At 44.2% G+C, this 16,430-nt stretch overlaps 1 protein-coding gene across 9 annotated transcripts in view; it reads left to right on the top strand.

Annotated features, from left to right (window-relative positions):
- Nucleotides 1–16,430, top strand: part of vps13b (vacuolar protein sorting 13 homolog B) — a 942,410-nt gene that overhangs the window by 908,537 nt on the left and 17,443 nt on the right. For all 9 annotated transcript variants that reach the window (XM_080194714.1, XM_080194711.1, XM_080194717.1 and 6 more), the window contains exons 53-55: nucleotides 7,213–7,340; nucleotides 9,271–9,470; nucleotides 11,611–11,729. In XM_080194714.1, the coding sequence (XP_080050840.1) occupies nucleotides 7,213–7,340; nucleotides 9,271–9,470; nucleotides 11,611–11,729 (447 nt within the window). The remainder of the gene's footprint in view (nucleotides 1–7,212; nucleotides 7,341–9,270; nucleotides 9,471–11,610; nucleotides 11,730–16,430) is intronic.

Here is a 16,430-nt window from a genome sequence, read left to right as displayed (position 1 = left end):
CGCAGACACGGGGAGAACGGGCAGACTCCACACAGACAGTTACCCAAGCCAGGAATCAAACCCGGGTCCCTAGCGCTGTGAGGCAGCAGTGCTAACTGCTGTGCCAGCCTGCTGCACATATCCGTGGCAATGACTCATCCAGAGGCCAGCTAACCTTCCCCCGAACTTCAGTTCTATTCTTTAGGTGACCTATCTCGGTTTAAAACCTGAGATTATTCTGAATGACTTAAGTTGGGAGGAGGTTTGTGAGGAGCTGCTGCCATTGGCTAATTGAATAAGATCACCTGTTTGAGCTGTGAATTCAATGTTGGTAAGTTCGACCTGCAGACTCTTCTTCTGCTGAATGTGATCCTGAAGTGGGAGAACACTGGTGCACCATTATCAGCATAGAGCAACTTCTGAAGACCTGGCACACTTTTGGCTTGGATCTCAGGCAAGCAGGCTTTTCATCAGTTCTGGTATCTGTGTGGACACTCTCTGTAGATGACTTGAAGACATATAACAGCAGCAAAGAGAAGAATATGCTGAGGTGTTAGCGCTCGAACACAATCCTGTTTGACCATGCTGCGGGCCTCAAATGGTTCTGATGTTGCCTCTTTCTAGCTGAACTTACCCACCATGTTAGCTGGGAAAGGACAGATCACATTGAGGAGCTTCGGCAGGCGGCCGTTTTTATCCAGCAGCTGAAATAGACCCTGTGCTCACGTGGTTAAGTGCCTTGGTGTGATCAGTGAAGACAATATATAATGATCTCCTTTGTTCTTAGCATTTCTCTTGCAACCGCAGGACTGACAAGATCATATCAATTATAGATCCTCCAGTTTGGAAACCACATTGGGATTTGGGGTTGATGCATTCAGCCAGGATCTACAGTCTGACAGAGGCAACACAGGCAAATACTTTCCCCTTGTTCTTGTCCAAGATCAAAGTCTTTGCATCTCATTTATCCTGGGACACTGCCTCCCTCCCCTCCTTCCAACAAAGACATAGAAATTCGTGCGAATCATGCATTTTCTATGTTTGATGAGTTCAGACAGTATAGCACAGCACCTGGATCTTTGCCCATGGCAACGCACCAATCGTTTTGTTAAGCTCCTCTGCCGTCACAAGCAGATTTTTAAATATTGTCTACAGTTTCCTCAGTGTTGTCTCTCGAGTACAACTCAACATATCTCAACACCTCTCCAATTGTTTATTGAATCAGGGATAACCTCCTTTCCCTTTGTTTTCAATGGAGTTTTTTTTTGCTGATGGACCTATTGTGTACAGTTTTGATCTCTTTACTTGAGAAAGGACATACTGGCATTGGAGTGGGGGGGAGAGGACATTCACTAGGTTGATTCCGGAGTTGAGAGCGTTGGCTTATGAGCAGATTGGGGCTATACTCATTGGAGTTCAGAAGAATGAGGGGAGATCTTATAGAAACATATAAGATTATGAAGGGAGTAGGTAAGTTAGAAGCAGGGAAGTTGTTTCCACTGGTGGGTGAAACTAGAATAGGGGGCATGGCCTCAAAATAAGGGGGTGCAAATTTAGGACTGAGTTAAGGAGGAACTTTTTCACCCAAAGAGTTGTGAATCTGTGGAATTCCCTGCCCAGTGAAGCAGCTGAGGCTACCTCATTGAATGGTTTTAAGACAAGGATAGATACATTTTTGAACAGTAAAGGAATTAAGGGTTATGCTGAGTGGGAGGGTAAGTGGAGCTGCGTCGACAAAAAGATCAGCCATGATCCTACTGAATGATGGAGCAAGCTCAAGGGGCCAGATGGCCTACTCCTGTTCCTACTTCTTATGTTCTTATTGCCTTTTTGGTGGTCCCATCATGCAAGCCCCCTGGTACTTCCTGTATCGAAGGATATTCTGGCAAAGTTGCAACGAGTAATCATTGGCGCACCATTCAGCAGTCATCAGAAGCAAATGTATAAACTCTCTGATGCATGTGAAGAGTTTGGTTTAACCATCAGCAACGGCAAGACAAATGTTACTGTCTGAGATGTTGCTATGCCGTCATCTATCAATATTGACAATTTGACACTGTTGATAGCTTCAGGTACCTAGGTTTCACAATCACCAGCAATCTGCCACTGGATATCGAAATCAGTATAATGCTGCAGTTGTGATGTCCCAACTGAATAAGAGAGGGTGGAACAACAGCAACCTAAGTGAGAACATCAATCTGCAACTCTACCATGCCGGGCATCCACAGCACATTCCTGAGTGAGAAAACATATGCTAGGCAGGGGAAAAAGGCTGAGCAGTTTCCAGTTTCGCTGTCTCAGCTGCATTCTCAAAATCTTTTGACAGGACAAGTCATCAATTCAGAGGTCCTGGTACATGCTGAGATTAATATATTTCTAATTAAAAAGTGATCTGGGGGACAGGTGGGGAGGTGGATTTGAGATTAGGGAGAGATCAGCTATGATCCGATTGAATGGCGGAATGGTTAGAAGGGCTGAATTGCCTACTTATGCTCCTAATTCCTATGTTCCTATGCTAATTCCACTAGCATACACTAGCCAGTGTCTGCACTGACTTGGCTATGTTCATGGGATGGATGATGATTATATATTCTAAGACCTTCTGTACAGTGAACTGGTCACTGAATCATAGAATCCAGACATCCATTTAAAGTTTATTCATTAGTCACAAGTAAGGCTTACATTAACACTGCAGTGAAGTCATTGTGAAATTCCCCTAGTCACCACAGTCTGATGCCTGTTCGGGTCGATGCACATAACCAGCATGTCTTTTAGACTGGGGGGAGGAAACCGGAGCACCCGGAGGAAATGCACGCAGACGCAGGGAGAATGTGCAAACTCCACACAGACAGTGATCCAAGCCAGGAATTGAACCTGGGTCCCTGGCATTGTGAAGCACCAGTGCTGACTATTGTGCCACTGTGCTGCCCATGACCTTCTGGGCATACACTCTTCCACTAAAGGAGCAGCCTAACGGAGAAGAGATATAGAGAAGTGTTTCTGAAGCATTGGGGCCTAGTCAGCTGAAGGCCATGCTGCCAGTGATGGGGTGATAGATATCAGAGATCCAGGGGAGGGCAGAATGCAGAACTGCAAGATCCTGGGGTTGCATAACACTGGAGGTGGACATGAGGAGGGGGGTGAGACCATGGAGGGACTTGATTACAAGGGTGAGAATGTTAAGATCAAGTTGCTGCAGGACTGGGAGCCAGTTTGGTCAGCGAGTGGAGGGAAGATGGGTGAACGTGACTTGGCGCAAGTTAGGCTGCAGGCACCAGGATATTGAATTGCAGATTTCTGAGGAAAAACTTTTTAAAACAAAAACTGATTAGATTCTGGAAAGCACTACCTGAGAGAGTGATGGAGACAAATTCAGTCAAAGTTTTCAGAAAGAAATTGGATTATTGCCAGGAGAGAATTTTTTTTTGGAGGACTATGGGGAAAAGGCAGGTGTGTGGGATGTGGTGAGTTGCTCTTGCGGGGATGGGCAAGGATACAATGGGGCAAATGGCTGTCTTGTGTAACTGCTTCCAATTCTATGATATGATGAGCTCAAGTTTGGGGAAGGTGCCATACATGCAGGGGAACTATAGACATACCCCTGCATTAATGCTGCATCTACTTGTTGTTTGTGACCTGAATGGATTGACTTTTTCAACTGTGTTCTAGCTGTGCAGACAGTCTGTACAATTTGCGACTGATGTGTTTGCCCCAGTTTTAACTCTGAGCAGGAATCTCTTGCACACAGAAGCTAAGGTGGGTGCCAAACCACTCTGACATTGGTAACATGAGAGCAGAGAGATTTTAACTCCCTGGCCTTATCTGCGTCACCCCACTGGGCTGGCCGGCAAGCAGAAATATAAAGGCTAGCAGGAGCACAGGGGCAATAGAGTCATAAAGTTTTACAGCATGGAAACAAGCCCTTCAGCCCAACTTGTCCATGCTGCCCTTTTTTTAACCACTAAACTGGTCCCAATTTCTGTATCCCTCTTACCCAGGTAACTTTCTAAATGCTTTTTAAAGGACAAAATTGAACCCACCTCCACTACTGCCTCTTGCAGCTTGTTCCAGATGCTCACCACCCTCAGTGTGAAAAAATTGCCCCTCTGGCCCTTTTGTATCTCTCCCCTCTCACCTTAAATCTATGCCCTCTAGTTTTAGACTCCCCTATCTTTGGGAAAAGATACTGACTATCTAGCTGATCTATGCCCCTTATTATTTTATAGATGTCTATAAGGTCATTCCTCTGTCTCCTACGCTCCAGGGAAAAGAGTCCCAAACTATCCAGCCTCCCCTTACCGCTCAAGCCATCAAGTTCCAGTAACGTCCAGAGTAAATCATTTCTGTACTCTTTCTAGCTTAATAATATCCCTTCTATAATAGGGTGACCAGAACTATACGTAGAGGGGTGGAATCTTCTCTTTAGTGGCCCAAGCACAGAGCACCCAAAAGTAAATTCAGAGTAAAATTCTTGATTGCTTTTTTGTTTGGAGGCATCTTCTGACTTCACTTCAAGCCAAGTGGGACTGGTGGCTAAATCTTTTTCACTCCATTACAAAAACAGTCACAGCTTTAATGACCTTAACTGAGCCCGACCTGGTATCAAAAGGAGCCTGCCTATTATCGCCAACTGAGTAGAATCAGGGATCGGTGCTGGGTCCACTGTTATTTGTCATTTATATTAATGATTTGGGTGAGCATATAGGAGGCATGGTTAGTAAGTTTGTAGAATACACCAAGATTGGTGGCATAGTGGACAGTGAAGAAGGTTATCTTGGACTGCAATGGGATCTTGATCAATTGGGCCAGTGGGCTGATGAATGGCAAATGGAGTTTAATTTAGATAAATGCGAGGTGATGCATTTTGGTCAATTGAACCAGGGCAGGACTTAATCAGCTAATGATAGAGTGTTGTGGAGAGTTACAGAACAAAGAGATCTCGGGGTCTAGGTTCATTGAAAGTGGAGTCACAGGTGGACAGAGTGGTGAAGAATGCATTTGGTATGCTTGGTTTCATTGGTCGGAACATTGATTACAGGAGTTGGGATGTCTCGTTGAAGTTGTACAGGAGATTGGTAAAGCCACACTTGGAATACTGTGTACAGTTCTGGTTACCCTGTTATAGAAAGGATATTATTAAACTAGAAAGAGTGCAGAAAAGATTTACTAGAATGCTACCAGGACTTGATGGTTTAAGTTATAAGGAGAGGCTGGATAGACCAAGACTTATTTCTCTGGAGTGTAAGAGGCTCAGGAGTGACCTTTTGAAGTTTATAAAATAATGAGGGGCACAAATCAGCTAGATAGTCAATATCTTTTCCCAAAGGCAGTGGAGTCTAAAACTAGAGGGCATAGTTTTAAGGTGAGAGGGGAGAGATATAAAAGGGTCCAGAGGGGCAATTTTTTCACACAGAGGGTGGTGAGTGTATGGAGCAAGCTGCCAGGGATAGTAATAGAGGTGGTACAATTTTGTCTTTTAAAAAGCGTTTAGACAGTTACATGGGTAAGATGGGTATAGAGGGATATGGGCCAAATGCGGGCAATTAAGACTAACTTAAGGGTTAAAAAAAGGGGCACCGTGGACAAGTTAGGCCGAAGGGCCTATTTCTATGCTGTAAATCTCTATGACTCTATAATGTGCTACAGCCAATGTTTGCAAATTGGTTTGGACATTTAGCAGGGGCACCAAGAGCAGTTATAAGTGCCCAAACGCCCAGTTTCTAAGGAGCTCTCATGGAGTATGCATGACGGATCAGGAGTCTCTGTTTTGGAGTTTATCGGTATTGGTTGTGATCTGCACCCTGCACATCTTTTTTTGCCAAAGTGATTTAGTTAGTTCTTATCTATCTTGAGTCTAGAATGGTGATAGTGTAGCTGTTAGTGTTTAAAGGAAGGGCAGAGTGTTTTGGTTACTAACTGCACAGCAAGACTCGTGAAACATTTGGACTTTGGCTCCCAAATCAAAAGTTAAGATAAAAATAAAAAATGCGGAAAATCCCATCAGTGGAAAGATACTAAGAGGAAGATCTGCATTTCTATCGTGCCTTTCCTGTCTTCAGGCCATCCAAAAGCACGTTACAGCGAAGCACTTCAGAAGTGAAGTCACTGTTGTAGGCAGTGGGCAGAATTGTCCTGTCCCACCACCACGGGAATCGTAGCGGGTGGGACAGGACCAAGCAAAGGTCCGTTGACCTCAGGGTTTTCAGCTCTTGGGGTGAGCATGGCTGAAAGATTCCACCCAACATGTCAGCTGAATTGTGCACAGCAAGATCCCATAAACAATGATTATAAGCAGAATATTTTTTGTCTTTTTTTGATCTTCTTGCTTAGAGGATAAATACAGGTCAGGACATATTCGAAACATGTCCACCCGAGAGAGCAGCCGCTGTTTAGGGTCTCATCTGACTAGTTCCGAAGCTTTGGAGACAGTATAAAGAAGGTTCACCAGCATGTTCCCTGGTTTCGAGGGTGTTGGCAATGAGGAGAGATTGCATAAACTAGCATTGTTTTCACTTGAAAGACAGAGGCTGAAGGGAGACCCGATAGAGGTCTGCAGAATTATGAGAGGCATCGGCAGGGTGGATAGTCAGAGGCTTTTTCCCAGGGTGGAAGCGTCAATTACAAGAGGGCACAAGTTTAAGGGAGATGTGTGGAGAAAGTTTTTGACGCAAAAGCGCGCTGCCAGAGGAGGTAGTGGAAGCAGGCACATTAGCAACTCTTAAGAGGCACCTGGATGGGTGCATGAATAGGGAGGGAATAGAGGGATACAGGTTGACTAAGGGCAGTAGGTTTTTATTGTAGTTTAGAAAGAGAAGAACAATACAGCACGGGAAACAGGCCCTTCGGCCCAACGAGCCCACTCCACCATTTTAACATTGTGAGTGCCTCATCATGATCGGCACTGGCTTGGAGGGCCTCAGGGTCTGTTCCTGTGCTGTACTTTCCTTTGTTCTCTAGTTCGGCACTCCCTCAGTATTGCAGTGGGAGTTCTGGCATGGTTTTGTACTGCGGCTTTTGGAATGGGGCTTGGACTCAGAACCTCGTCACAATAGTGCTTGATAAACAGGCCCACCCCAATCATTCACTTGTCTTCCTTGTTCGGAGGCTGACATACCCTTCCCCGCACCCCATCATGCCTCATATTTTGTTCTCTCAGTTCTATTTTGAATAATTTACATTGCAGTCAAAGTTGATTGTAAATTGCAATTCCTCTTCCATTTTCTTTGTTTTCAGAGCTGTGGTGGTGACTTATCAGGAATACCTCGGTGTCACCTACATAACCGTCAGTGAGGATTGTAGTCCTCGGATGATCATCCATAACAGATGCCCTGTCGCAATCCTGATGAAAGAAAATGTGAAAGGTAGAAATCTGATTTAATATTTCTGAGCTGTGGTCGCTATTTGTTTAAGCTTTGTACTTTGATCCTTTGAGATAACCAGTTTAACTTCACTATAAAAATGTGGAGGAGACCAAAACTGGAGGCCATAAATTTAAGATAGACATTAATAAATCCAATCGGGAATTCAAGTCTATGCCCAGAGCGTGGTCAGAATGTGGAACTCATTACCACAAGGAATGGTTGAAGCAAAAAGCATAGATGCAACCAAAGGGAAGGTAGATAAATAGATGGGGACACCACCATCTGCAAGTTCCCCTCCAAGTTTCTCACCATCCTGACTTGGAAATATATTGCCGTTTCTTCACTGTGCTTGGGTCAAAACCCTGGAACTCCCCCTCCCTAACAGCAGTGTGGGTGTACCTACATCACATGGACTGCAACGATTCAAGAAGGCAGCTCACCACCATCTTCTCAAGGGGCAATTAGGGAAGGGCAATAAATGCTAGCTTTGTTGATAGCACTTATATTCCACAAATGAATTCATTGAAAAAAAATACAGAGAGAAAAGATATGTCAATAAAGTGAGCTAAGGTAAGACAGAAGGAGGCTCATGTGGAATGTTACACTGGCAGAGTCCCCTTGGGCTAAATAGTCTATTTGCAGTACAGTTTGATGTAATAATATTGCTTTTTAACAATTTTTAAGCATGTCTTTACACGCAGTACTTACCCTTTGGGGAATATTGGACAGTCTTTGGAAAGGATCCCAGGCTGATTACCAGCTCATTGGACCATGTCACAAATGCTCCCTCCGTGGCCAACAAATGGGACTTGATCCAGAGCTGGCCCAGAAGCAGGGACGCTGTCACTGCTCCGTAAGACTCCTATCAGGTTCTATTGATGTAGAACCACTTATAATGGAATTAAACCAGGCAGTGTATGACTCAAATACATATTTGACAGCTGAATTGTATAATCACTGCAGTGCTTTCCAGCACAGCATCTTACCCAGGCCCATCATTCAATTCCTCCCACCCCCCACCCTGCACATTTACACTGCTAATCCACCTAGCCTACACTTCTTCGGACATTAAGGGGCAATTTGGTCATTGCACCCAACCTGCACATCTTTGGATTGTGGGAGGAAACCCACATAGACACAGGAAGAATGTGCAAACTCCACACAGGCAGTCACCCAAGGCCGGAATCGAACCCAGATCCCTGGCGCAGTGCTGACCAATGTGCCACCATGCCGCACTTGTATGCTCTTGCTTTCATGGATGTGTGAGGTGTCTTCATGGGTATAAACTGTAAAATATTAAAAGTTTAGATGTTAATAAAGGGTAGTAACTCAATTGTGCTGTTACTGCAGTACTATCCAGTCATCCAGATTTGGAAACAATGGAGATATCAGTTAAATCATAGAATCCAACAGTGCAGGAGACCATTCAGCCCATCGAGCCTGCACAGAACACAATCCCACCCAAGCCCTATCCCCATGGTCCCATACATTTATCCCAGATAGTCTCCCTGACACTAAGGACCAATTCAGTGGAGCACCCGGGGGAAACCCATGCAGACACAAGGAAAATGTGCAGACTCCACACAGACAGTGACCAAAACCAGGAATCGATCTGAGATGCCTGTTGCCAACCACTGATGCACCATGCCGCCAGTTCTTTCACTATACTGTCTGATTTGCTAAATCTGCACTGTTTTCTATGAATAATTTTTGAATATATTGAATTACATTAAATTACAGTGTGGAAACAGGCCATTCAGCCCGACTGTTTGATCGATGCTCCACACAAGCTTGTCATGCACTACTGCATCTCATCTGGTCAACACACCCCTCTATTCCCTTCTCCTTCTTTCGTTTATCAGGCTTCTGTTTCAATGCATTAGCACTTTTGTTTATAATTTAAACTGTGATTTCTTTTGTGGTATTTTAGACGTCCCAAAGTGTGCTGTCCACTGCCGAAAAATTCCCGCTGAATCCTCAGTTCATCATGAGCTTTATCATCAAATCTGGAACTTTCCTGACTGCAAATCTCAGGAGCACTTTCCCAGTGTCCACCTCAGCATGGCATCTCCATCTGATCTCTCTGAGGAATGGAGCGATCTCATTGATCTGAATAGTCCTGGGACTCAGGTGAGACATCACAGCCTTGTTTTATCATTGTTTTGTGCTTACCTGTAATAATAATAATAATAATAATATTGGGTGGCACAGTGGTTAGCACTGCTGCCTCACAACTCCGGGGACCCGGGTTCGATTCCCAGCTTGGGTCACTGTCTGTACGGGGTTAGCACGTTCTCCCTGTGTCCGCGTGGGTTTCCTCTGGGTTTCCGGTTTGCTCCCACAGTCCGAAAGACATGTTGGTTAGGTGCATTGGCTATGCTAAATTCTCCCCCAGTGTACCCGAACAGGTGCCGGGGTGTGGTGACCAGGGGATTTTCACAGTAAGTTCAGTGCAGTGTTAATGTAAGCCTACTTATGACACTAATAAATAAACTTTGTTATCATTTCGTTTCCCGTTTGGGTGATTATAGAAGATTATGTTCTGATTTGTTGGGTTCACATTATGTCCCTTATCATAGAATCATTTCATAGAACCCTGACAGTGCAGAAGAGGCCGTTAAGCCCATCGAGCCTGCACCAATTTTCTGAAAGAGCATCCCATCTAGGCCCTCCCCTCTGATCTATCCTTGTAACCCTGCTTCTTTACCTTGGACACGGAGGGGCAATTCAGCATGGCCAATCCACCTAACCTGCATATTTTTGGACTGTGGGAGGGAACAGGAGCACCCGGAGGAAACCCACGCAGGTGAATAGGCTAACTCCACAAAGACAGTCCAGAATTGAACCCAGGCCTTTGGCACTATGAGGCAGCAGTGCTAACCAGTGTGTCACCGTAAACGGTCCTGACAGTTTTCCAACCAGAATCCCAGATTCAATGCAACAATGTACCTGACACTACAAATCAGGAAAATCTGGAGTCTAACTTTGGGGAATTGTGGGGATATCTGGGGTTTCCAATGCGATAATCCTCTATTGTCTGGATTAGTTATGTCTGGGGCAGGGGCCTGGGAAGTCCAGTTATCGAAATCAGGAAAATCTGACCATACATGAACAAAATCCAGTTCTGGTTCTTATGATGGAGTTGTTTTTTTAATTGAATGAATAAAGAAAGGAGAGATTTTCTCTAGTTTTCACTACTTCGTTTTTATCCTGAAAGTAGTGACTTATTGCGGGAAATAATTCCATCGATGCAGGCTGCTCCGGGGTTTGTCATTTTCGCTAAAATTCATATTTGAGCTAAGCGGTCATCAACTTCACAGCAATTGAGTGTCAGATCTGAGGCAGCTCATGCTTTGACAATGTGTATTTGTTCCCGTCATAGAATCTACAGTGCAGAAGGAGGCCATTTGTACCATGGAACTGGCACCAACAACAACCCCACCCAGGCCCTATTCCCAAAACCCCACGTATTTACCCTGATAATCCCCCTGACACTATGCAGCAATTTAACATAGCTAGCACATGTTACCTACCCTGCACATCTTTGGACTGTGGGAGGAAACTGGAGCACCCAGAGGAAACCCACACAGTCATGGGGAGAATGTGTAGTCTCTGCACAGGCAATCACCCGAGTCCAGAATTAAACCCAGGTCCCTGGCACTTTGAGGCAACAGTGCTAACTACTATGCCACCGTGCCGCCCATTGGTTGATAATTGGAAAATGGCACCAGAGCTAATTTTCCTCTTCTATACTCCTCATTCCACACTGCACCTCACTAACGTGTCAGCCGAGTGAAATATCCTGCCTTGCCTCTGTTGGACTCAGATAATTCAATCCAGACTCAGAACTCTACAGCTCAATACTGGACCCTGCGGTGCCCCTAAGGGACCATCCATTTGAAGGATTTCTGTTTGAAATCTCTGATTTCTCCTTGAACAACAAGACAGATTAACCTTTCTTTAAAATGGAAATGTTTTCTTCACCCAATCCTTCATTCAAAATGACATGTTTCTGCCGACTGAAACACATAGATTAAGACCAATACCATTTAGAATCACTGTGATTTTACACTGAATGCCAAGCATGAAAAATCGGGAACGATTTTGCACCGCTTTGCAAAGTCCACAAATGTTGTTTAGACAAACAATCCATCCAACTTAATTCTGCACACTTCAAAGCAGATTGGCTCATTGCTGGATCGTTTTGCTTTAAGAATCACTAGGCTTGTTTTATTGAATTGTGTTTTGTCCCCTCCTTTCCTCCACTCAGGTGGTGTTTCTCCCCGGTTACGGCTGTGTGTACGTGGATATTAGTCATCACTCCAGCACCATAACCATGACCATGGCTCCAGAGGGTAGAGCTGGCCCCGTTCTGACCAGCCTTCATGGGTAATTATGCACTCCCCAAAGATCATGGATTAACTATTGTGAGTCACAAAATCTGGAAATTTATAAAATCTGGGCGGCACGACAGCACAGTGGTTAGCGCAGCTGCCTTACAGCGCCGGGAACCCGGGTGCAGTTCCCGGCTCGGGTCACTGTCTGTGTGGAGTCTGCACATTCTCCCCATGTCTGCGTGGGTTTCCTCCAGGTGCTCCGATTTCCTTCCACAGTCCAAAGACGTGCTACGTTCTCCCTCAGTGTACCTGAACAGGCGCTAGAGTGTGGCAACTAGGGGAATTTCACAGTAATTTCATTGCAATGTGAATGTAAGCCTACTTGTGCCTAATAAGTAAAAATTTCAAACTTCAAAAGAAGATTGATAGAATCGCACAACTTGAAAGGAGGCCATTTGGCCCATTGTTTGCCTATGTTGGTTCTTGAATGCTTTCAATGGTAGGATTTCTCTGGCCTCACGACATGTTTCCCGTGGCAGGGATGCAGTCTGCCATTGTCTGGCGAACGGATCATCTGGTCTGTGGGATTTCCCATCGGAGAGAGATAGCAGAAGAGTAAAAGATGTCCAAGCTAAGGGATCATGTTGTCTGAATAATTCTGTCAGAGTACATGGCAAAGACAGATACAAGGCCATTCAGCCTATCAACTGCCATCCATTAAGGGAGTGCTGTACTGAAAGAAGTTGAACTGAGGCCCCATCTGCCTGTAAGACTGGATGTGAAAGATTTCATTTTAATATTCGTTGGAGTGCAGTGAAGATTTACCAGGCTGGTTCCTGGGATGGCAGGTCTGTTATATGAGTAGAGACTAAGTTGGTTAGGATTATATTCACTGCAGTTTAGAAGAGTGAGGGGGGATTTCATAGAAACTTATAAAATTCTAACAGGTTAGACAACGTAGATTCAGAAAGAGTGTTCCCGATGGTGGGGGAGTCCAGAACTAGGGCTTGTTGTTTGAGGATAAGGGGTAAACATTTTAGAACTGAGGTGAGGGTAGATTTCTTTACCCAAAGAGCGGTGAATGTGTGGAATTCACCACCGCCAGATGTAGTTGAGACCAAAACTTTGTTTGATTTCAAGAAGAAATTAGATATAGCTCTTGGGGCTAGAGGGATCAAGGGATACGGAGGAAGTGGGATCAGGATATTGAATTTGATAATCAGTCATGATCAAGATGAATGGCGGAGCAGGCTCAAAGGGCTGAATGGCCTATTCCTGCTTCTAGTTTCTATGTTTCTATGACTCCATGTCACTGGGAAACCCACGATGGGGGTGCAGTATCGACAGCGGGACCAGAAGATCCAGCTGGCGTGAGTTGCAAAGTTCCAACCCGAATATATATTCCGATTCTCTTTGGAAAGTTAGTGTTGAATGTATTCCACACCATAACAAAATCCTTCATCTCTTCACCAGATTTTTATTTTGCTTTTTTATCTTAGATCTATGTCTTTGGGTTACTCACTCTCCCGCCAATACAAATAGTGAACTAGGACCTCAGTTAAACAATTAAAACTCCTTCGTGACTCCTTTTAAATAGTTTATTTTTAAATGCTTTCTTCCCTTTAACCCCCATTTCCAAGTTAATGGAACAGTCTCCATTTGAAAGCTGTGGTGGTATCTGTATGCTGAGCTAGAGTTTGGAGAGTTCCCAGTGTTTGTCACGAGAACTCACCCTGTTATTCACATAATTCATGGGGGGTTCTTAATGCCATAAACCTCGTAACGTACAATAAGAATATGGAGCAAGTTTTTGAAAAGGAAATGTTTATCTTACTAAATCAAAATAGACCCTGATCTGATTAAGATTGACAATTGGAGATATTTTCTGAGAGTCATAGAGGTTTACAGCATGGAAACAGGCCCTTCAGCCCAACTTGTCCATGCCACCTTTTTTTAATCACTAGGTTAGTTCCAATTGCCTGCATTTGTCCATATCCCTTTATACCCATCTTACCCATGTAACTGTCAAAATGCTTTTTAAAAGACAAATTTGTAACTACTATGTCTGGCAGCTCATTCTAGACACACATCATCGTCTGTGCAAAAACATTGCCCCTCTGGACACTTCTGTATGTCTTCACCCTCACCTTAAACGTATGCCCTCCAGTTTTAGACTCTCCTACCTTTGGGAAAAGATGTTGACTATTTAACTGATCTATGCCCCTCATTATTTTGTCAGCCTCTATAAGATCACCCCTAAGTCTGCTATGTTCCAGGGGGAAAAAGGGCCAGTCTATCCAGCCTCCCCTTATAACTCAAAACATCAAGTCCCAGTAGCATCCTAGTAAATCTTTTCTAATTTCTTTCTAGTTTAATTCTACTCTTTCTATAATAGGATGACCAGAACTGTACACAGTATTCCAAGTGTGGCCTTACCAATGTCTTGTACAACTTCAACAAAATGTCCCAACCCAACTATAGAATACAAAAGCAGGGAGGTCTTGCTGCAACTGTACAAGGCACTGGTAAGGCCGCAACTGGAGTTCCGTGTGCAGTTTTGGTCTCTTTATTTGCGTAAGGATTTATTGGCCTTGGAGGGAGTACAGAGAAGGTTCACCAGGCTGATACCGGAGATGAGGGGGTTAGCTTATGAGGAGAGATTGAATAGACTGGGCCTGTACTCGGAGTTTAGAAGGCTGAGGGGGGATCTTACAGAGTCATATAAGATAACGTAGAGGCTAGGTAGGGTATAGAGAGATTCTTTCCATTTAGAAAGGAAACCAGAACTAGTGGGCACAGCCTCAAAATAAGAGGGGGACAGTTTAGAACGGAGTTGAGGAGGAACTTCTTTTCTCAGAGGGTGGTGAATCTCTGAAATTCTCTGCCCATTGAAGTGGTGGAGGCTACCTTGTTGAATGTGTTTAAGTCCAGGGTGGATAGATTTCTGATAGATAAGGGAATTAAGGGTTATGGGGAGCAGGCGGGAAAGTGGAACTGATCCGCTTCAGGTCAGCCATGATCTTATTGAATGGTGGGACAGGCTCGAAGGGCTAGATGGCCTACTCCTGCTCCTATTTCTTATGTTCTTATGTAACTCCTGTATTCAATCTTCTTCAAACTAGTTTCCTACAATGTTTGCTGTTGGTGATGGTGTGTAAGTTTTCGGTGGGCAGAATAACGTTTTTTCAACCAGAAGTCAGTTCTGAGTCCCAACAGTCCCAACACAGTCGAATAGTGTGAGAGCTGTGATATTTTGTGAAATGCTTGCACATATGAAAGATCCAGATGAGAAATATTACCACTCTGAAGTGGCTCAGAACAACACTTGACTTTCCTGCACGGTGGCACACAACATGGCCAAAATTATGCATACAGCATAACCACTTCAGGATGTGTGGCTGCGGCTTTTACATCAGGAGCCAGGTTTCTCCTCCTCACGACATCTGTGTTGGAGGGAAACTTTTATTTTCTGATGTTATGGTATGAACTGTTATTGAGAAGAGAATGTGTCTCTTTTTAAAGTAAAGTTTATTTATTAATCACAAGTAAGGCTTACATTAACACTGCAATGAAGTTACTGTGAAATTGCCCGAGTCGCCACATTCCGGCACCTGTTTGAGTCAATGCACTTAACCAGCACGTCTTTCAGACTGTGGGAGGAAACCGGAGCACCCGGTGGAAACCCATGCAGACACAGGGAGAATGTGCAAACTCCACACAGACAGTACCCAAGCCGGGAATCGAACCCGGGTCCTTGGCGCTGTGAGTGCTAACCACTTTGCTGCAATGCCGCCACCATGGTTTCTCAGTATCTAAAGAAATGTGTCATTTGTAAACTCTCTAAGGGGCCCAGGGGAAAAGGGATGAATACTTGTCTGTAGCCTAAACGCCTCCAGTCACAGAGACTGCGTCTCACAAGAGGATTTGCACCTTGTAACCAATAGAAGAGGTGAATTTGGACGATCTCCAAAAAATCAGAGGGGAATTAGTTGTGAGGAATAACATTTGAGAATCATAGTCTTTGTTGGCACAGTGGGTTCTGGGGTATGCATCTTCTGGACACGGTTCAACAACACTTCAAAGACAAAGGAGGGAAATACATCGGCTGTGCTGGCAAAACCCCCGACGGTCTTAAGAGATGAAAAACTTCTATATTGCCTTCATTGCTCCTTGTTAAGTGTGTGTAAAATCTTGCTTAATAAATTCTACTTAATTTATAAATACTAGTTATTTGTACCTTGTAGGCCAAACACAAGTGGAGACCCTCAGCGTTAGAAATTAAGAATTCAGACCTGAGTTTTTTTTTAATGAGGAGGGTTTTATACCTGGAAACCCTAAACCTTACAACTATACACAATATTTCAGCTGAGGTCTAACTACCATGTCGACCACAAGTTCAGCATGGCCATTTTGCCCTTGTATTTTATGCCCCTATTAAGAAACCTAGGAAACTGGATGCTTTATTAACCACGCTGTCAGCCTGTCCTGCCACCTTTAATGACGTATACACATATAGACCCAGATCCCTCAAAATGTTAGCTCTATTCTCTTTTCGCAGATGCTTTCAGACTTGCTGAGATTTTCCAGCATTTTCTGTTTTATTTTAGATTCCAGCATCTGCAGTAATTTGCCTTTACCCTAGATCATTAACATGCATCAGGAAAACCAAGGGTCCCAATTCTGAGCTCTGGAGAATTCGACAGCAAACCTTCCCTCCAACCCAAAAATTATCCATTAACCATTAATCTTTACT

This window comes from Carcharhinus amblyrhynchos, chromosome 8, assembly GCF_965287045.1.
Source record: "Carcharhinus amblyrhynchos chromosome 8, sCarAmb.v2.hapA, whole genome shotgun sequence".
Lineage (NCBI taxonomy): Eukaryota > Metazoa > Chordata > Chondrichthyes > Carcharhiniformes > Carcharhinidae > Carcharhinus > Carcharhinus amblyrhynchos.
This window is presented reverse-complemented; position numbering and strand designations above follow the sequence as displayed.